The sequence below is a fragment of the Uloborus diversus genome, chromosome 1, assembly GCF_026930045.1.
Source record: "Uloborus diversus isolate 005 chromosome 1, Udiv.v.3.1, whole genome shotgun sequence".
NCBI classification, from domain to species: domain Eukaryota; kingdom Metazoa; phylum Arthropoda; class Arachnida; order Araneae; family Uloboridae; genus Uloborus; species Uloborus diversus.
The window spans coordinates 98,538,895-98,561,380 of record NC_072731.1 but is presented as its reverse complement, the minus strand read 5'-3'; the positions used below and the strand labels follow the sequence as shown (position 1 = coordinate 98,561,380).

At 33.4% G+C, this 22,486-nt stretch overlaps 1 protein-coding gene across 1 annotated transcript in view; it reads right to left on the bottom strand.

The window, feature by feature from the left end:
- Positions 1 to 1,116: 1,116 nt before the first annotated feature.
- Positions 1,117 to 22,486, bottom strand: part of LOC129233825 (cytochrome P450 4C1-like) — a 39,662-nt gene continuing 18,292 nt past the window's right edge. The window contains exons 5-13 of the mRNA XM_054867802.1: positions 20,204 to 20,289; positions 16,670 to 16,863; positions 15,036 to 15,105; positions 14,746 to 14,872; positions 12,433 to 12,630; positions 10,777 to 10,950; positions 9,814 to 9,880; positions 2,421 to 2,600; positions 1,117 to 1,395 (exon numbers count right to left, since the gene is read on the bottom strand). Coding sequence (XP_054723777.1) covers positions 1,238 to 1,395; positions 2,421 to 2,600; positions 9,814 to 9,880; positions 10,777 to 10,950; positions 12,433 to 12,630; positions 14,746 to 14,872; positions 15,036 to 15,105; positions 16,670 to 16,863; positions 20,204 to 20,289 — 1,254 coding nt within the window. The 3' untranslated portion in view covers positions 1,117 to 1,237. The remainder of the gene's footprint in view (positions 1,396 to 2,420; positions 2,601 to 9,813; positions 9,881 to 10,776; positions 10,951 to 12,432; positions 12,631 to 14,745; positions 14,873 to 15,035; positions 15,106 to 16,669; positions 16,864 to 20,203; positions 20,290 to 22,486) is intronic.

The window sequence follows — 22,486 nt, the reverse complement described above, 5'->3', positions numbered from 1 at the left end:
GTTCAAGGCTTTTCTCAAGTCAAATCTTGAAGTAAGATTTTTGCACAAGATTGGCAATTAATACATGATTTGGTTGATGATTTTCCATTTAAGCGGAACTTTAATGTAATTAATGGTTTATATTATTATTTATGCCGATTGAACACTTACTCATTATCCAAACAACCAGCAGATCGCCAAAATTTTTGCAGAAAGATTTCCGTAGCTGATGCATTTGGCAGTTTTTTCAACGTTGCTGTTTTTGAAGACGAAAACTACGTCATAATGTTTCTCAGCTTTCACCATGTAAACAAAATATCGCCAATCAAAGAATTTTCAAAAGACTTTTTTTACTGTGCTAAATAATCCAGCAACTAAATTAGGCAAATCCATAAACAGCACAAAAACTTCCATTAATTTTCCTTTTTGCACAATTTCAAACAATCACCAAATTTTATTACTTATTTTGGTAACATTTCGGATGAAACTGTTTAGCGTCATTTTATGGTGACCAAAAATATCTCAGCATCTGGCGACGATATCTCTGTAACGAAAATTAATATCATATCGTTTTACAAAGTAAGGAAAGAATGGGGGAGCATCATCGAAGGTACCCCGAAACGACTTTCGCAAATTCAGTAAAATCGCACCAAGAGCCACAATGATTGAAATTTCCCGAAATAACTAAAGCAAGTATAAAGGGATTACGAGCGCAGCAACTTTTTTTAATCACTTCGTACTTCATTAGCCATACAGAGAAGGTTTTAGACTCCATGTTAAAAAAAGTATCAACAGATTAATCTTTTTAAACATGAGAAGATTAATTTCATGTTTTTTAAATTTGTATATGCTTAAATATAGTGCTTTCGTTTCTAAATCAATACTACTTTGTTCTTTATACTTATTGCTATTTTAGTTTTATGGGTAAGGAAGAAACTCGATTTTTAATCACGTCAAAAAGATGTGTTTTAAATTCTTTCACTTAAAACAGAAAACAAAAGTAAGTAACGATTTTTTCTAATAATTATTACTGACCCAGGCAACGCCGGGTTTTTTTGCTAGTATATATATACATTAAGATGTACTTAGAAATAACTAATGCAAAGCGAGTATTACCAACACCATTCGCCTTTTTCAAAATTTTATTCAGTTAAATTCGTACAAATAGTTAGCACGTTTTTGAGAACGTCCCACGTATTAAGGCATAGCTTCATACTTTGTAATTATTTGTTGACGTTTTAACTTCTAATGTTAAAACTTATCTAAGTATAAACCGCATTCTCAGAGGCTCCACATTCCGTATAACAAGATCTGGTATGACGTTAACTTTGTCACTTGAATCAAGTGAGGTAACACGGAATCTTCGCAGAAGGTTGGCCAAAATTGTTTTCGCTTCCATAATGGCAAACCTTTGTCCTAGAAGGAAAAAATATACAAAAGTTTTATACAAAAGTTTTGAAAGAAAAAAAAATAAACATATTGCCTTATTTTATATTAGACATTATAATTAAACAAAGGTTCATCATTTTTATATAAAATAATGCTTTATATATCCTTACAATTACATTTAAAAAAAATCGGATTTGTGTCCCACTTACCCCAATGGTGAGTGCGAATTATTTTTTTGTATATGCCTTCATTTTAGAGATATTTACTGCCTTTTAAATCTGTATCACGTAAAATTTTAAAACGAAATTCAAAACTATTTCATTTGTGAAATTTATTGAAATCCTATAGGTATATACTTTGCTTTTACATATAAAGGTATGTTTAATGAACGTAATACAGTTGATTAAGATCCATTTGAGTAAGTTTGCCAAAACTATAAGCTGAAAAAAAAATGGAAACACTAAATGACTGCGTCTATGTAAAGTTGGCTAAGGATGAATAATTATCGCTTCATCCTCAGTAATTATTCCAACATCATTTGCACTATGCCAATAAAAATTGTCACTATTTCTATTCGTTCTGCAAATTCAACAGTAGTTTTTAATTTGCGTTGTCAACTTACAACATTAGACCTACTTAAATCCTAATGATTTTCTTTCATATATGTTTTACAAATACATAATCATCAGTTTTAGCAACTTTTGTAGCTGAACTAACAATTCCTACTAAGTCATCATAGTTGTCTTGAATTTCACCAATACAAATATTTAATCAGAGTTGCTCTTGGTTTTGAAATCCCATTATTATTATTGGGGGACTCGCTTACCCCATAGTGAGGTGATCCACTTACTCCGTATAGCAAAAATTATGGAGTAGGTGGGACCACTCGTCTTAAACTCTTATTAATAGTATTTTATGAAAAGAATTCTTGTTGTCTGTGTGAACTTTAAGTTAAACTAAACGTGAAAAATTAAATATCATAAAAAATAATAATAACTAACCTGGAAACACTATATATATATATATGTAACTATTTTTTGTTCGATACTCACCAATGCAGTTTCGTGGTCCAGCAGAAAACGGAATATACGAATAAGGATGCCTACGAACTGCATTTTCGATGAAAAATCTATCTGGTTTAAAGCGCTCCGGATCTGGGAAAAGTTCTTGATCCCGATGCATTATCCAGGGGAATATTAAACAAACAGTGCCAGCAGGAAGCTTATAGTCCACTAAAAATGAAAGATCGTGAAGAATAAGCGTGATTCTACTATTTTTTTTTTACCGTTGAGTAATGTCTACTACTTACAGTGTAAAAGCAAACTCACTACCTAACAAAAACATCTTATATAAAAAAAAACATCTTCAAAACATGTTATATAATTAAAAAGTGAGCTTATGTACCTATGTATCTATGTATGTATGTCCAAGTTTTCCCAAGCGCCAGTACACTGACCATCGAACCAGGTATCGATGGATTCGTTATTTTCCCGTTTTTATGTTTGGCTATTTAACAAAATCCTAAGATAATAATTAGCGGAGAGATCAATTCACAACTCCAATAAACTATGGCGGGCGCTGCAGCAACTGTCTAATGGCGGATGGAAAAGGTAAAACAAACAAGTGCCGTAACTTATACTTAATGCTTAATGAATGACACTAACTTTTCACCATGTTTGTGGGAAGCTTTCTTTTCTATTCCTCTGAAATTGCGTTTCACCTCAAGCTGTCTGAAGCCTATAATTTATCTCAAAGAATACACGTGGAACGGAATGCTTTACCTTTTTCGGTAGCATTGTTAATCCCCGTAAAGTAGCGTACTCAAGCTCTAGAGTCTTGAATTAAAAATTATTAATTATGATACTTAGATTTCGACATACATTCGAAAAAAATAAAATTATCGATTTTTGTTTTGATGCTTTTCCTGTAATCGGGAGATTTTGAGTGTTTCCATTTTGTTTATTTTTCCGGAATCTGCCGCAAAATTTTATTGTTTTTTTTTTGTTCAAGCATGATTATTGAACACCCGTTACTTGACATAACTTTTATTTTCGAGGTAGACCGTGCAAAACCGGGCAACGCAGCTTATACTTGCATAAAATCTAATGTGTGCAAATACTTTTCTGACATCAAAAATCCAACAAAAAATGCAATTCCTGATTTTTATTTTTTTTTTTTTTCAAAAAGGTTCAATTACATATTTATGATAATACTATCCACTTCGATTTTACATTTGAAAGTATTCCGTTGAATATTATTCCTTTTATTTAAATACAAGTAGTTATCAAAATAATGGGAACAGCTGTGAATTAAAGTGACCTTTTTGAATGCGCTTCGTAAGCAATAAGGAATAAAACTAGGTGTCTGATTTTTTTATAAAGAGCAATGAATGTATTCTGGTTGTATGTGGTGGCTTAATTAAAGTACTGGAAGGCTTGGATTTTTTTCAAGCGTGCGAAATGTCGGCCCTCTCAAATTTTAAAAGATATCAAATTTTTGGAGCGCGACTAGCTGGAGCAAGTGTAACTGAAACATCTCAACTTTTTGGCGTTTCTAAAGGTGCAGTATCTAAAGTCATGACAGCATACACACAGTGCGGTAAGACAAGCTCGGTAAAGCAAAATAGTGAGGGGAAAGAGAAACTCAGTGAAAGTGGTCAACGGTTATTGAAGCGGATTGTAAGGTCCAAAAAGCGAACAACAGCAGCAAAAGTGACCACAGAACGAAATCATCACTGGATTCACCAGTGTGAGTGATTACCGTTAGATGGCACCTTTATAAACCGAACATTTACGGAAGAATAGCGATTCCCAAAACACTTGTCACAAATGTTAATGCTAAACGTCGTTTACAGTGGAGCCACACTCACAAATTCTGGTTGATTGATGAGTGGATAAGAGTAACATGGTCTGACAAAACGTCTTTAGCATTTTTTCCTACTACAGAAGGGGTAAGAGTTTGTTACACACCAACACAAGCGTATGATCGTGATTCTCTCCTTCCAACGGTCAAGCATGGATTAGGATTTGTCATGATATGGGCAGTCAAGTCGTAAGTTTTCGCTGGACCAGTCGTAACCCTAAAAAGAAGGATCACTGGGGAGAAGCATAGACACATTTCAGCTGACCAGATCTATCCTATACTGCAAACTTTGTTTCCTGAAGGAGATGGAGTTTTCCAAGCTGATAATGCTCCAATTCATGTAGCGAGACTTGTCCAATCGTGGTTTGGTGAACACGAGGGTGAATTTAAACATCTGCTTTGGCCAGCACTGTCACCTGACCTTATTATAATTGAACCGTTTCGGTCTATTTTCGAGCAATCGACATCCTCCACTAACGTCTTTCCCAAAGCTTTCACAATATCTCCATGAAGGATGGTACGGAATTCCTCTGAACACTATTCAACACTTTTATGAATCGATTTCTCGGCGAATCTAAGTTGTATTGCATGTCAAAAGTGGTCCTACACTATACAAATAAAGAATTCTTTATAAATCTCAAGTGTTTCCATTATTTTGATAACTACCTGTATTTGCATTGCGCTTAAACATTTGCACATTTACTGAATTAAAATTTATTTACGATGCTTAAATCCTGATTTCTTCGGCGGACATCACTGGGAGTTGAGAGCGAACGGAGGTATCGTCCGTTTTCCACAAGAAGGCACCTTACTCCTCCTTCGTCACGCTGATTCTATTTCGCTGTTTTCGGCAGAAGATATATTCGGATCAAAGCATTTTATTGCAAACGCAGCAGTTTTTAAAAGGCAAGAATAACTAAAATGGCAACAGAGAAGTGAAGCAAGGGATGTAAAGGACACTAAGACGTTTTTGCACATTAAAATTCACGCCCAAGTTACGACTGTCTGGTTGTCTCATTTAGAAGCGCGTGATTGCTTATCGATCACCCCCGCGTAGAATGGAACTCTGCGCTCGAGGAGGTGGGGTGAAGTGCCTTCTCATGAAAAACAGATAATAGCGATTCGTGAAGAAATTTCACAAGGAATTCAAAATACTCGATATTATCTTTGAAAAAGTGTAGTTAGTAGATACATTAATTTAAACGTTGATAATCTTTCTAATGCCAACTTACGTGTTTGCTGTGAAGCCCCCCGACATAATCCGCTGTAGGCACTGTACGACAAACACCACTGAAAGGATTGTGGCTAGCCTTTGCAGGTTTGAGAACGAAGCAAGCAGAGGACTGAGCCCCCTAGTGAATATTTTATACTTAAAAACTTCGAGGGACCCAAATCAAAATAAAGAAATAAATCTATACTAATATTACAAAGAGAGAGAACGGGTTTTTGTATGTTTATATGTTCGAGGTAATTTCTGGAACCATTGAAGCTATTTGAAAAATGCTGTTCACTATGTGAACAGTCGGATCCCGGCTTACGCGAGGGATACGTTCCAAGACTCCTCGCGTAAGTCGAAAGTTCACGTTATGGAAAAGGGTATGTATAGGATTTTTTTATTAACATATCCAATTATTGTAGACATGTTTAACATGTTTCAAACTGTTTTAGACCATTTTAACTATATTTTCCCGTTTCTTACATAAAGAGCTGGATGTTTACTGTATTTTTAAAAAGCTGCATTATTCAACATAAAATAATGTTACGATGCACAAAATCAATGATCAACGGGAGAAAAAGACATAAAATAAAACAGTACTGTACGTACAGTATGTAGTAATAATAAAGTGCTGAACTATAATAGTTCTGTACAGTAGCTACGATTATAGTTACCGTTATTCTAATATAATTTTTAATGCAGTAGCTTCGCATTTACTTTTATTACGTTTCCATCTATGGTAACACCCCTCTTTCAGGGTCTCTATAACCCACAATACCAGATGAGCTTCCAATTTCATACTGTTTAGTATAAAGCATTTTGCTTAGACACCACTCTGCGAGCTTTATATTAAAACTTAGTTCATAACTACTACGGGTTGCGTTTTCTTGACTTTTAATTGTACGTAAGAAAGATTCACTGATACTTAATCGTCGTGCTATCTTCGATCCTATTTTTAGTTGTCTAAGCGAATCAAGAATATTTTCCTTTTCTTACATTCACTCTAACTTTCCCTTTTTGCTTTCATCTTCAAACTTTAGATGAAACAGCATGCCTAGGTGCCACAATATTCAATCACCTTTCATTTTTGGAATAAATAAAGGAAAAATGTGGAATGATTATTTATACACTCTAACAAAGTGATATTAGACTAGTGCGGTGTGAGTTAAGTTGCGCAGTCAGTAATGCTAAAAAATCAAGTTATTATCAGGTACTCCGGCTGAGCTACCAATACATATGTTGTTTCTTTTTTCGTTGTACATGGTCTATTGGTAGACCTGCCAGATTTCTTAAATGTTTATTCGGGATACTGGAATGTTCCCCCCCCCAGCTTCACAAGTACTCAAAAGGGTACACAGTACACGAACATGGCTTGATTTTTAGTATTTTAGAGGGTAGTTCATTCCCAATGCTATGAATAAATAGTTATCAATTCTGAACCTAAACCAGGGGATAATAGTAAATGATAATAAATGACACAAGCTGATAAGTTTAAACGTCGAACTTCCTACTTGTTACTATTTGTAAATTACTTGAATAAAAAGGACAATTTTGGAATAAGGAATAAAAATTTGAATAATATTTACGTGTACTTTGGCAAGTACTTATTTCTTCTTTTTTGGAATGTATTTTTGTTTTTAATCTTGTAAAAAAATATCACACGCTAATCTGATATTGATTTTGAAAGTCAATATTACAAATGACAAAATAATTATCCTAAATTATTCTTCAAAGATAACTATTTTTAGAAATTTTCGGTCATCTGAAAATCAAATTTATCTTTTACCGGGACGTGAAGTAAACCGGCCGGGACTCAGGGATTTTGTCGAAAAACCGGGACTATCCCGGTTAAACCCGGACGTCTGGCAAGCCTATCTATTGGTAATACAATATGTATGTATATATACAGTGCTGTATGGGGGGGGGGAATATAATAATTTAATTTTTTTTTACATGCTGAAGTGGAACCTGCGATTTTTTTGAATGAAAAACATACCTTAACAGATAAGACAACTTAGTGACTTTTAGGTCACTATAGTTATTTTTTCTTCAGAGAATATTACTGATCTAAGGAAACATTTCGAATGTACGTGAGTATGTCGTGCAGAGAGATCACCAGGGAACTTTTCTCAAATGAACGAATTCGTTCAAATGAACAAGTTAAATGAACGGATCAAGAGAATGAACGATCCTCTGATGAACGGATCATTAATAAGAACGACATTGCCCACCTCTAGACTCTATGTGCTTGTACTAATTTTTTAAACCATTAGTTTATCTTCGCTAGCAGTTTATGTTTCGTACTGATCTATTCTTATATCCGTAAACACAAACACAGATTGTCCCTTACTTGCAATGACAAAATAGCTGAAGGTTTCCTTTGAACTAAATGCTTAGGAACAGAAGAGAGTGAAAGAAGAAAATCACGATGGCGGCACAGGAACCGCAAAACCTATATACGTATTTGAAGCTGCACAGGATAAGGCATATAGCATTCTATTAGTTTTGGACATTGAGAACTATTTAGAGTCTCAGAATAATAAAAATTTATTCAAATGGATTATATTTGAGATTCGCTTCGAGCAAATTAACTTTTAAATTCATGTAGTGTTGATATACGATATTAACCCCTGATTCTAAAGTTTTAATTTTGCATGCATTTCGGGCTACTCTTTGAGGGTTTTTTTTATCTCTACTAATATTATAAAGGGAGCGGTTTCATTTTGTATGTTATATGTCCCTGGTAATCTCCGGAACCATTGCACCTAATCAAAAAATTTCTGCCTTGTATGAAAGACACAAACTTGCACAGTGACATCTATACTAATATTATAAAGAAAGGGAGCGGTTTGTTTTATGTTTATATATTCCGGAAAAGATTGATGCATGATTGCAATCTACTGAATGAGTATGTTTCCAATCACACAGCTAAATTAGTAACCGATCAGCGACTTCCCTATGCTACCAGAACAGAAATTAATATTTATCGGCATACTCGGTATAACTGAAAAAAAAGTTTAACAAATTTAACCAAAATCAACAGGCAGACTGAGGATTTGTGAGTGTTTTTTCTTTTTCTGAATTGCAGTAATTTTACTCAGTGGTCGAAAAACCTCATCTTTACACTTGCCGGTGATTCTTACCAACCAATTCCTGTGGCTCCCTTGATAAACGCGTACATATATACTTTAAGCATCTTTAAAGTCGTCTCGTTTTACTAACCCCGTACGATCTCTGTATCTTAAGAACACTTTTAAGAGCCCATATTCATTCTGTTAAAATTAAAGGCAGTATTCCAATAATTTCGGTCTGCAATTGAACTGGACCCCAAGTAAAATCAATGTAGACTAGTTCGATTTACCGTATTTTTATTTTGGACCAGCAGCAGGTCATTAAGGAATATTTCTCGAAATTCCATGGTCCGTGCGCATTTTCCATTTCTAATATAAGTAATTGCAATTTAGAATGAAAATTTCTTATGCCATCACCGTCATCAAAACTGAAGGTTAAACGTACAATGTTATATATGGGAAGATTATACTGTTCACGGGGAAGTAAAGGTTGGTCTCTCTTGACTAGGAATTGATTAGGAAAATTAGGATAGTGAATCAATTTCTTTCAAAAGCTCATAAAAATGAAGCTTTATGAGCTTCGTTTTTGTAATATATTAGCATGTTTCGGCAACAGGACGTTTTATAATAGCGATTGGTAATAAGACTGCATTCCATGAATTGATACTTTTGGATATGGTGTTGTAACAAAATTAGTAGTAGCGTTATTAAATGTTTAGTTTTTTATAAGCGATGTTATATTATTGTGCATATAAAACAGTTTTCAGCTCGTTATGAGCTTTCTTTATATAAAAAAAAAGCTTATGTATACCATGATACCATGAAACCATCGTATACCACGATATTTTAAAACAAAAAATTCTGCATGATATTTATTTAACACAGATATATTTTTAACCCGAACCGTTTCTGGACGGGTCCCTAGTGAGCACATAAATAAATAAATACATATTATAAAACCTGCGGAAGACAAACTTGGAGTAGAATATGAGCATTGGTCAAACAAAGTGAAAATTAGATACTAAATGAATTATTTTTAAATTAATTTTAAGTCACGCGATTTAGTTCGAAGACTATCTCATTATTTAAAAAAAAATTTTTGTAAAAAAAAAGTTTAGCAAAATTGTTTTCTTACAACTATTAGTAGTAAAAATAAATAAATTTGAGTATGCATATAATATTTATTTTTGTATCAAGCTTTGCAAAAGAAACATACAGCGAACTTTTTTAGAATGTATGATTCATTGGTTCAGCTTATGGACCAAATTACAAGCGACTTAAAACACATTTACTTACAGATTTGAATATCTTCTCTGAGTTCTCTAGTAATGAAAGGAACAGATGGATACAAGCGAAGGGCTTCCTAAGAAACATACTTGTTACAAAATGCACAATAGATTAAAATTGAAACATTTTTTAACAATGAAAAAAATAAACACTTGTAGTCAACAGCTTTTAGCAAAGAAAATTTCATAAATTTGCTTGAAGAAAAAATAGTATCAATAATCTCATAACAGGCTTAAATTGTTAAGGGAAGACAATCGACGTTCTTTTACATTTTCCTTTTTTTCTCCTCAAAGCTCAAATGTTTTGAGGCGCACATCACTTCAGCACAATATTTTCGAAATTCCTCACAAATATATTTTATACAAGATAATTATATTCTTTAAGTATTATTATTGTTATTGTTATTATTATTATTTTGAATTCAAAATGCTTCGCGCACGATGAATTTTAATATACTTCTTTAATTTTCTAGTTTTATCACGTAAGAAATCATTGCAGATAAACAGTCGGAAATTTTTTAATGAATATCAGAAAAGTATTATGTACGATAAATATTTCTATGCAAATTGTATAAAAATGTTTCGTATGTAAACAACTTTTAATTGGGTTTTATCAACCTGAATTAATTGATATCTTAAAACACATTCCACGTCATATTGTCAAGAAAGTTATATTGACCATGATACGTGCTGTATATTTCATTTACCGTCTTATTACTGGCAGCCTCAAAGAAAAATAATAAGTATTATATAAATAATATTTTATTTATTTATTTTTTTTTTCAACGTCAATCGTAATAAATATTTTTAGGATTTTCAGGGGTTCGCAGAACACGAAAAGATAAAAATCAAACACATTATAAGTTGAGAGAATGACAAACAGCAGTTATGTTTACACAAAAAATCAATTTCACTTTTAAACATCAAATTAAGATAAATGATTTTCTGAAGGTACAAGAAAAACTATCCTTACTTTTATAACGCATTCCAAATACTTCATGCATGACAAATCTTCCCGAGTTATAGGAACGCTGACATTACTCCCAAGAATATCATCTAATTCTTGGTGCACAAGAGCTTGTACATCTGAATTCAAACCTAATAAATGCAAAGCCCAGGAAATTGCAATTGAGCTAGTGTCATGACCCTATAGATATAAAAGAAAATTAACTTGAAATTTGTTTCAGATTGGTTGAAAAGTGATCCACCTATTTTGCAAAAGACTAAAGATACGTCCCATTCTTGCTACTGTTATCTTTGTCTAAATTATATTAGTAAACCAACATTTCAATAATCAACTAATAAACCTACGATTGTTTCAGTAGAAACAGGCGCAAGAATAGAAACTTACAAAACTGTTAGTAATTATCAGAGCTTATCGTCAGCTCAAAGCAAGAGTAAGATATCTTAATGTCATTCATGGAATTAGATGTTTTACTGTTGATCTGAGGCGATGATATATCCTAACACATAGAAATTTGAAAGAAGAATAAATGTTAATTCAGGACAAGCTGCTCTATTACTAAGAATGTTTTTCGTTTGCACCTTTCATTTTAAAGTGTTACAAATTTCGTTTTAATCAGTTCTTACTTTGTCTTATGCGATACCTTGCATATTAGCGCCAAAGCTATTTCACACGGGTAGAGCCACGGAGGGATGTGAATGAAATGGAAGCAAAAGGCACGTGGTTTTTTTTCGCTTCGCGTCATCTTGCTCGCTGATTATACCTGTTACAGAATGAAGTGTTCCTTTCCCACATCCAAATCAACAGTCATCTCTCCTTGGCACGAATATACCATTCTTGCACTGAGCTTTTAATAATAAGTACGAAAACATATACAACGTAAGCAGTGTGTGTTTCAAAAGCAGAAGTATTGAATTGAAGTAGGTACGGATTTCAAAAGCAACGATATAGTTCCGCTGATGAAATGATGCAGGCACTTTCTATACACCATTGACAGATTAAGAATTTAGCAGATTTTCTTAAAACGGCGTCCCTCAAACATGTTCTGGATTATCAGTCAAGCTTTTAGTGCATGCATTGTATGACCTCACCTGGTTACAATCAGTTGAAACATAACAAAACAAAACACGAATATAAATGATTGCAAAATAGACGCAGCATTTTCCGTATTTTTCTAAGTAATTGAAACATAAGCAGAAAAAAAAAAGGAAGTGGAAGGGAATACCAGATAGTAAATATTAATTTAACTGCTTTTACATTTAAAAAACAAACTTAACGTCGTTAAAAACTAGCATTTCGTCCATGATACTAGTGGCATTTTAATTGATTCATATAACTAAAAATTACAAAATATTTTACAATAATGAATCAAGTTTTTTTTGGAGGGGGGGGATTAAAATGGAAATTACCAGCAACTCAATAACTGAATACGCCCCAACCACCAAAAAAACATAGTCGTTTTCTTTTAGGAAGTGGATGAAAGGAGGCTATTTTACTAGGAATATCCAACTAGGATTTTATTTTTGGAATATCCCTTTGTTTTTTTTTTGGAAGGGGGGAGGGGGCTGGGACAGGACCAGTTCATTTCATTTGTTTATTAATTTTTCAGTGCACTCTGTTACAATTTAAATCAGCTAATCATTTTATGTACACATTTAAAAATACCTCAAACATAAACGTGTTTACTTCATCCCTTATATCCTCTTCAGTAAAGGATTGGTCCTCAAAATGATGATCCAATAACAGTTCCAAGAATACTTTTCGTCTATCCTCATATATTAGACTATCCTCGTCACGATTCACATTAGATGTTCTTTTCTTAGTTCGTGTTTTCAGAAAGCATTTTTTCTTTTCCTGGATAATCTGAAATAAAATATTAATAAAAAGACTGAGCAAGACTAAGGCAAATGAGAAAATAGTTTTATTACCAAAAAATTTAGCAATTACTGTGTACTTTCACTATTTTAATGTACTTTCTTTCTTTCATATTGTAGTTATTAGTTAGGTTTTTCCTCATTTGCTAGTAGTAACAGTTCGCTGCTTAACATTTTGTCCTCAAAAAATCACGCCTTGCCTTAGCAATAATACTATACAATACTTAAAATGTATCACGTTTAAGAGGAGCATTCGTCTATACTTGGGGCAAATCTCAGGGGTACAAACCTATGGAAAGTCATGGTGTAGATTGGGCCGTTTAAATCTTTAGGGGAATGTTTTGAGAGGTATTTTCTTTCTTTTTTTTTGGGGGGGGGGTCTTTCGCTTCATGGGTTGGTCTTTGTGATATTTAGGGTGTGCGTCCTTGCTCTTAGAAGGGAGGGACACTCCTGAAAAAGCTAACAAGGCAGCGTCTTAATGGAGTGAACAGTGATTTGCATCTGCGCAATCTTCAGAATGCTGCCAGGTTTGGTTTACAACTACATTGGATTTTTTATAGTTCACTATGCTATTATCACGTGTCAATCTAAGTTTTCTTATGCAAATTTTTGCTACTGCTGTTCATTCGTGCTTGTTTTATTGTAGCTGATGATTTTTTCGATGTATTTGGGGATTTACTGCTACTTTAATGGTGTATTCAGTAAATTACCGCCCATTAGCAAGGAAATGACTGAGCTGGCGGAGAATTTCATGTATTTCTACTTTAATGGTGATTTTGCGTAACTCTTTGATGTATGTATAACTACCAATATTTTTTTTCAATCATTAGCGAGAGTAAAAATTAAAATTTGTATAAATTATTGCTTAATGTGGAGAAAAAACAGATGCTTTTACAGTTTTGTCAAACAAAGCCAACTTTTTTTTACACACCATATTTTTTAATCTGTACAAACTCGATAAACTATTCTATGCGTGAAAATATGTTACTAGTTTTCTTAATTTAAAACATTGTACTTATTGACTCATGGACGACATTTCAGCCACAGTCAAATCAAAATTATGTATTGTTCTTTAAGACTGGATTTCGGGTATGAAATAAGAAGATTCAATAACAAGTGATGATTCATATCTTATATAACAGCGAGAATGTCAGATATATGTAAATTTGCCAGGTGTACTGCCTTACGTGGAGACAACCGAGAAAGCTCCAGCTGCTGATGCAACAAAATACAAGATAAGCATGTATTAAAAACTATAGAATTGCGAATTTCCATTCGAGATTTTATCAGTGTTTTATATTATAATGATTTTCACTCCGTACCACTGTGTTTGAAAACTTTGAGTTGAAAGTGCTACTCAAGGTTCTTGCAGCTACGGTTTTGTTGATAATTGTATGTTTTTCAAGAACGAACACATAATCTTAACGAATCATTTATGAATTTGGAAATTATAGGTTTTGTCTAGTGGGAAGAAGGGGATCTACGGGTTTCACTTTTGATTTTTTTCAAATTTGAAGTACTAAAAATGCACTTTAGATGAGCTTCAATAATGTTAGAAGGATAAGAGTTTCGGGAGAGCTCCCACTTTAATTTTTGAAATTGAAACGATAAGAACGCAAATGATATTGATCGATATATTGAACGATAAGAACGCAAAACGATAAGAACGCAAATTATATCTAAGCATGTTAGAAAGAGGGTTCTCAGGGGAAGTCCCTCGGAAATGTTTCGAAATTGTAGCTCTTAAACGCAGTTTTAGACATTGTTTAGTGATGCTATGGGGAGGAGAGGTTCGAGGACTTGCATACGAAAACTTTTTATAATTTGCAGACTTAAAATGGCATTCTAGACTGTCTCTGGTCTAGATAATGTTGTTGTTTGAAGAGGCTTGGGGGAGGGGCTTCTCCGGGAAGTTTCGAAATTGAACTTTTAAAAACTCGTTTGTGGGTCATTTTTAGAAACGTTTAGTGGACTGACAATAATTCCAAATCGAAAGTTCAAAAATCATAATTAAAACAATTCTTTAGAAAGCCGTGATAAAGAAGTGATTTGACGAATAATGTATAATCTGTGAATTTCTACTTAAAGTTTTAGAGCCGTTACCTTTTTCGTAAATCCATGAACTTTTTCCAGGTTTGACTGAAATTTGCGCCCTGTGGGTGACCGATAAAAGATTCTATCGTTCCAGAGCCATGGCCTAAGAATACGATGAAAAAATATTTCGCCAATCCTGGAAGACAAGAGTGTAAATTAATTGAAACAACCTAATACAGATTCCTCTAGTAAATTTTATACGCAAGGTTCGTAATAAACCCTATACTCCAAAGTATTGGTTTTCAACGACACTTAGAATTTCGCAGTGAAAAAATATTTTGTAGGCAAAAAATTCTTACTCGTAAACTGCTTTGACATAGTCTCTATATCCTCCACTCTGAGCATTAATGTGCACTCCCATTGCTGTTTCTGTAAAAGATTATATGATATAAATAAAAAATACCAAGTGTAATATTTGTAAAGGCATAAATTTAATGTAACTTGATACTCCTTGTTTATCGACGGTCTGGAGTTTAATGCTAGATATTGCTAGCAGTTTTAAAATTAATAGTATAGCTGCTGATTATCTACTCCGGTTTCTTCAATTAACATTATGTATCTAGTAGATCGTCATTAGGAATTGCAATTCCGTACCAAACATTCAATACCGGTATTCGCTATTTCGTGATACCGGAATACCGTTATTAATACTGATATTAGAAATTTCTCAAAAAAATGCTTGAAAAAATATTGTTTCGTTTCCCCATTTCATAATTTTGTACAAAAATTGTATTATTTATTAAAACGTATCGTGAACAAATATAAAATGAATGAACAAATGCCATAATAAAACATCAATAATAGTAAAATACATAATGAATTTCTTGAATTATCTCTAAGCATGGAACTCATTTTAGTGCTCATCTTTCCTGCAGTTGAGAATACTATTTGTTAATTCACGTAGGTCGGTGGTACTGTTAACAATGCGCGATACACTTCCTCTAATATTGTCAAGAAGTAATCTTCAAATAACTCGGTCTCTTGCGCGTTATTTTTGGATAAACCCTTTTGTGTGTGTGTGTGTGTGAGGTTTTATAACTGCTTGTAATTTCTTTCCAGGAAACGATACTTTTTCAATATTATCACCATTTTCTCTTGAGAAAGAGAGGTTTGAATTTGCTTTTTATTAGCCCTTTGGTTTGAAATTTGCGATAAACTTGACTAAATTTGATCTTAGTAGTTTCTTTTATTGCATGTTAAAATCTCAAAAATTGTATTGTTTTCAATGAAACCTCCGATGTGAGGCAATCTGCGTTCATCTAAAATGTCGTTTAACTCTAGTATGTTTATGATATGCTTAATCTGTAAAAACGATTCAGAAATGTTCCTGGAAAATAATAGGCAGCTGATATGCTCAAATTCTGCCGGTAACATATCTTGCAAAAACCGTTAAAAATCAGAAACCTTCTTGAAAATATATTTGAATTTTTCTGAAGGTTATGGAAATCTCACCGGTCAGAATTAGAAGCAGGAACCAAACCTGAAATTCTTGCCCTGCAAAGCTGCAGCTATCCAGAGACCTATTTGCTCTAATTGAGAGCTTAGTTAACCTGGACAGGGCCGTAATCGGTCTAAAGACGACACGCCTAATAAATACACTCAGTTCATCTTTAAAGTGGTAGCTAAAAATATTTTTCACACCAGTGAGGAGGCTGCATGCTTGCAACTTGAAGCAATTAAGGAATAGTTTTTGCAAATGTACTTGCTTTTACTGGGAAACAGGTAAAAACCCGTGAAATCCCGCACATTCCACGGAAATAATAAGCAATGTTTCGGATTTTTTTTACAGTTTACAAAATGCTTTATATAATGCTTCATTTATTTATTTATTTTTGATGTTATTAACCCTCTCCATCTTAATACATATTTTTGTTATCTAATGTACTCTAATGCTGAATAATGATGTTGCAAGAAGAATAAAAAAATGACTCACGACATATGATATCTAAAGTGCACATCTTGATAAGGGGAACTATATCAACACAGGAATCGTGGCCACTGAGCACCTCTAGTTTATCCGCTAGCACTGTAGATTGTTCGTTAAACACTGGAAAAAAATCTGAAAGCATCCTGAAGTGAAACGCAGGTGTGAGGAATTTCCTTCGAGATTTCCACTTTGTTCCTTTGCTAAAAACAAATAAGTTACAAATACATTAAGAGTTATAAAGAGATTTAAATAATATTATCTTATTTCGTATCTAAAAGAAAGTTGGTTAAAAACCTGCTTTTGTGATTGACAGTCATTTGCCAAAAATTTTACTTTTTCCATGACAATCGACTAAAAAGGATGATTCAGAAAAATGAAATGATCCCACTAGTTTCAGAGTAACGACATTAACCTCTGAGAAAAATTTAACTGATCATAAAAGTGGTTTAAGTAAGAGAAAAAATATAAGCAATGCAGCTATTCTCTACCAAAACCAACAAGATTTATGAGTATAAATTTAGTTAAACAATGAGCATTTTATAATTTCAGTAGTAAAAGTGGTGCATTTTCTAAATAAGAAAAAAATAGAGAAAAATAAATTATGAGTGAAATAAGTGATCAAGTTATCAAGTGCTTTTGAAAGGTCAAAATTAGAAATTTGAAAAAAAGGAAAAACAGTGACGGAGAAATTACAGCATTAAAAATCATAATCATTATACTTAATAACTTACCGAATAATCGGTATTCGGCAATCGGTCGATTCGGTTATCGGCGCATCCCGAGCCTGAATCCATAAACGAGTTTTAACCAGGGCTGTGGAGTAGTTGGACTGATTTTGGAGTACAGGAGTCGGAGCGGGAGTCGTTCGAAACTATGCCGACTCTGACTCCGAGCTTCTTTTTTTCTTTAATTTTCAGTGACTCTCCTTGCATTTTTCAAAAAACTGACCACCAATTATTTTGATTACATGTATAAAGACCTACTGACGAAAAGATAACTGGTCAATGTGGCATCCAGCTGGCTTAATTGTTTATCAAACTTTCCTTCAAACCTTCATATTTTAAGGTTAGTTCTGAAGCTGCCAATAAAACTAAAACTAATAAAATAATAGTTTTAAAAACTAAAAAAAACGCGCTTTCGTAGCAAAATGAACTAAAAAGTGAAAAATAATCTTTGGATGATAGTAGTTGACCAATCACTTAATTTTCATGTAATACAAAAAACTGTGGGGTGCTGTCTATTTACATTTTTGCATGGACAACAAATTTAAGAAATTCAAGGCAACTGATTAGAAGCCCCCCACGCTTTTTATGTATTACATTAAAATTAAGTGATTGGTCAACTACTATCATCCAAAGATTATTTTTCACTTTTTAGTTCATTTTGCTACGAAAGCGTGTTTTTTTAGTTTTTTAAACTATTATTTTACTTTCTTCTTTTTAGTTTAACTAGTTTTACGGAAAAATATTCATTTCAACATTGTTCAAAATCTTTCATATTCATGAAATTAGCACAAAAAAAAACAACTAAAGGTCTCAGGTGGCATTCGAAACGTGGTCTCTGGAACTCCAAAAAGAGCAACTGTACCCCTTAAATTAAAATAGTCGAGCTCTAAAAACATTCAACTTCGCTGATAAATTGCCTGTGGAGTAATTGTCTAATCCAGCTAATCAATCTCAGTCATCGATGTATGTGTGCGGAAATCATATCTACATTACTTAATTACAATTTGAGATGCATCTGAACAAAAGTTTTGTTCAACAATGGTCTGATCAGCAATGAATTTCCAACTGAAAGCTCACCGAAATTTTGGCATGAAATTAGGTAAAAACAATTATATTTCGTGTTCTAATTAACTTGGAAAATTGGAACAAATTTTGTCTGATGCAGAAAAATTAAAGGTTTTTGTAGATATTTTTAAATAATTTTTGCGAGCATTTTTTAATGTATTTTTTAAAATTTTTCCTTTTTCACATTGTTGGATTAATGCCAAAATGTTGATTAAAATTGGAGAAAACTAACAATTAAAAGAGTTAATTAATTAATTTGATCATAGAATATTGCATTGTCATCGGGTCTGAGGTCGCGAGCCAAATTTCAAAAGAATCCGATCGTAGGAAGTGGGCGAAATTTGAGCTGCAAGATTCCGTTACAAGGTACATACATACGTACATACATGTGAATCTTATAAAAGCGTTTTAAAATCAAAGCCAGGAAATATAGGTATACGTAGTAAGAGCTATTGGTACAAAGCTGTATACTGCCGCATTTTGGGTCAAATTTGCTCCAGACGTACATGTACCCGACCTTTACCCGCAATATAGTGCAATATTTTCGTTGAAATTTTTGAAATGAAATTTAGGATTTGTTATTCGGGAATTTTTTTAGAATTAAAGCATTTAGACTTTTATAAACTCTGAAACTAAGTTGAAGTGTAACTCACCACGTGGGTAGCACCCGGGGGGGAGGGGGGAGAACACCCCTTCTCAAAAAAAAAAATTTTCGATTTAGCAAAAAAGGTTTTTTTTTTTTTTTTTTTCTCTCAACTTACTGCTTTAAAAAATTGAAAGCACATGATTAGATCAGCATTTATTTGTTTAACATTTACGGGCAGCATATTAATCCTTTTCATTTTTTAATGTTATTTTTAAGTAATCTCACTTTTAAAATCGCAACTGTTAGATAATTTGATTTTCAAATTGAAATTTCTAACTTGTATGAATCTTTGGTTTATAATAAAATACACCGCGAAAATTTCAGAAGAAGGAATTAATATTTCAATATCTGTTTAGGGGTTTTTCCGTCTTCCCATGAGGGAGGGGAAAATAGCCTCCATAAGGGAGGGAGTGTTTGGAAAAAAATTAAAAAAGCCTAAGTCGGAGTCCGATGTTTCAAAATTCAGGAGTCGGAGTCAGAGTTTCAGTCGGCCATTACTCTTCCGACTCCGCAGCCCTGAGTTTTAACAAGCCATTAAAAATGTAGGCAAATAAGAACGTGGTCAGTAGTACTAAATATGATTCCCATACTTGGAGTATATTTTTGTCCGAATAAATGTATAAGAGTAAAACATACTCAACATGAACGCAATTTCTGAGAGTATCACCTGTTATTTCAATTAACAACTGACAGTTAGATGGATAAGCAATTTCGTGAAAGCAGGAATTTCTTTTAATGATAGCTACCAAAGCTAATTGATGGGGTTGAAAATCGACAAGTGTCATGCGATCGGAGGCTTGACACTTGTCATCAATGTTGTTGGGCTCTTGTTTTTCACCTAGAAACTCACGAACTTGCATAATGAGGCTTTTTATTCTAGCATTAAGTACTTACACCTAGAAGAAAGTAACTTGCTCATTTCCACGCGGCGTCAGTAGAAACTGAAAATTAATTGCTTTAAGCGCAAATATGAATTACAGCAGAAAATTAAGTAATAGTTGGAGAAAACATATGCTAGAAACAAGATCACGGGATAATCAGATACAAATCAAAGCATCGTGACTCTTGTCAGCCTGCTTGAAGCCTTATAAATACCCAACTGACCTGGTAAGTAATCCTGTGCCAAGCCATGGATGTAGGAATTTATATTCCGAAGACTTTTCAATCTCAATTGTACTGCTGAGTACCACCTAAAACAGTAAGCAACATCAGAAAACTATTAGCTATATCCGTTGTAATTTGCGTAAGTAGAAAAAATATACAGATTTTAAATTTGCTATTTAACAAACTTTGAAACACATAAACAGAATAGCAAGATTAATGCAGTATAAAATTAAACCTTAAGAATACTCCAAATACGTTTTTCTAATACATAACATACTTTAAATGTTAAAATAGAGCTTAATGAAATAAGTTATAAATTATGTTATAAATTTGAAGCAAAATAATTTAAGTTGACCAAGAGAGGTAAAAATCGAGCGGAATGAGCTGTGGTCAAATCTGCAGTGAAACCTGAGTAAGATTACCACCTGTATTGCAGCACTTTAGTTTTACCTTAGACAAGTGGTCAACTTACGGCGATTGACATATGCTCTAAGACTAATTGTGGCAGTGAAAAGCAAAGGGATGTAAGTGGCAAAATTAAAAATTTGGAGGTAACCAGTAAAAATGGCGGTTGAACCTATCCTCCTTCTTGGGGCAAGCGATAGTAACAGTAGCCCTGGTAGGTGCTGTTATACAGCATGTTTTAGAAAAGCGTGTCAATGAAAGCCTATTAAAGATTTTATCTTTTAACGTGTTTCACTCAAAGCTTGAAAATTTCCACTTACATCCCTTTGTTTCTCACTGCCTTAGTTATGTACCTCAATTTAGGTCTACCACCAGTGGTGTAGACTGGTGGAAATCTTTCAAGAATGGTCAATTTTACTGGTTTTACTGTTATTTAATTTCGTTGCATAATCAACATCTTAAAAATTTACATATCGATGTATTTACATGTATTCTAAAGCAGCTGCGAGGATTTATACCCAGAGTGGACATTACGTTCAACAACTCATTTTCTATGCATAGATATTTGTTAAATTGTGTACACTTCAATGAAGAAATTAATGCTGAAACGGTACTCAAAAAGTACACCACTTTTAGAATACACTTAAATCATTGTCAACTCGATACAAACACAGGTAGATTTTGTGTTATTTCTACGGATTGAAATGCCTCTTCGCAATTCATCTTGCAAGTTGCTGTAAAGTAACCAGCAACTCAACGTGTTTTTCTGAAAGTTTTGACGTATGAATTTAATTTTTCTCTGTACTGCTGGTGTTTACTTTTTCTTATTTATTCTCTAACAACTATCAAGTTAAATTTAAAGAATTATAAATCGACTATCCCAAATGTAAAACCATAATCTAATTCCAAATAAAATTGTTCATTTTATTTTTTAAATAAATGTAATTATTTTTCTATAATATTTTTTTTTCTACAAAATTTTATTTTCATGTTTGACAATTCCTGTTACCTATTGTAGAGTGTTAAAGCAATTCTCTGGTTAAGTAAATTTCTGCGACATTCTGTAACAACAGTGCCACAAAATGAGAAATTCATTGAACTATACGCATATAGTTGCCATTAAATTTAAGTTACATGTAAATTTATATTTGACATTAAATTTACCAAATATTTAAAAAAGGATATGCGTTAACTCACGGTGGACATTGAATTGCAACAAAACATTTCACTTATTGTAAGGAAAGCTAATATATACACTCCTGTTAGTGAAAATTGCAACACCATGAAGGAAGCATCATAGTTGAACGAAATTTAATACACATTTGAGTGGTAATGGTACAATTAAATGATTGCGTTTTCAAACCAAACAAACAATAAAAAGAGATAGAAATTAGTATTTTGTGTGACCACCACGCGCCGCAATAAGAGCTACTGCACGACTCGGCATGAAGTGAAACAAAATTTGAATATGTGCATGCGGTAGAGTATTCCATATTGTTTGTATGAGCAACCAAAGTTCGTCTTTCGAAGCAACGGGACGAGAATCACGAGCAAGACGCCATCCAACGAAATCCCACACATGTTCAATCGGTGATATATCCGGGGAATATGCAGGCTAAGGAAGAAGCTGTACCTAATGCGAATCAAGGTAGGATTCGACAGTCCTTGCGACATGCGTAAGGGCATTATCCTGCTGGAATACAGCCCCTGGCAATCCTCGCAGAAAAGGAACAGCTTGGGGCTGTAAAACTTCATTTATGTATCGAGTACTGTTCAAATTGCTCACAATTCGTAGCAATTGTGATCGTCCATGATATGCTATGACACCCCAAACCATAACTACGGGTGTTCGCCCACTGTGGCGTTCGATAATGCACT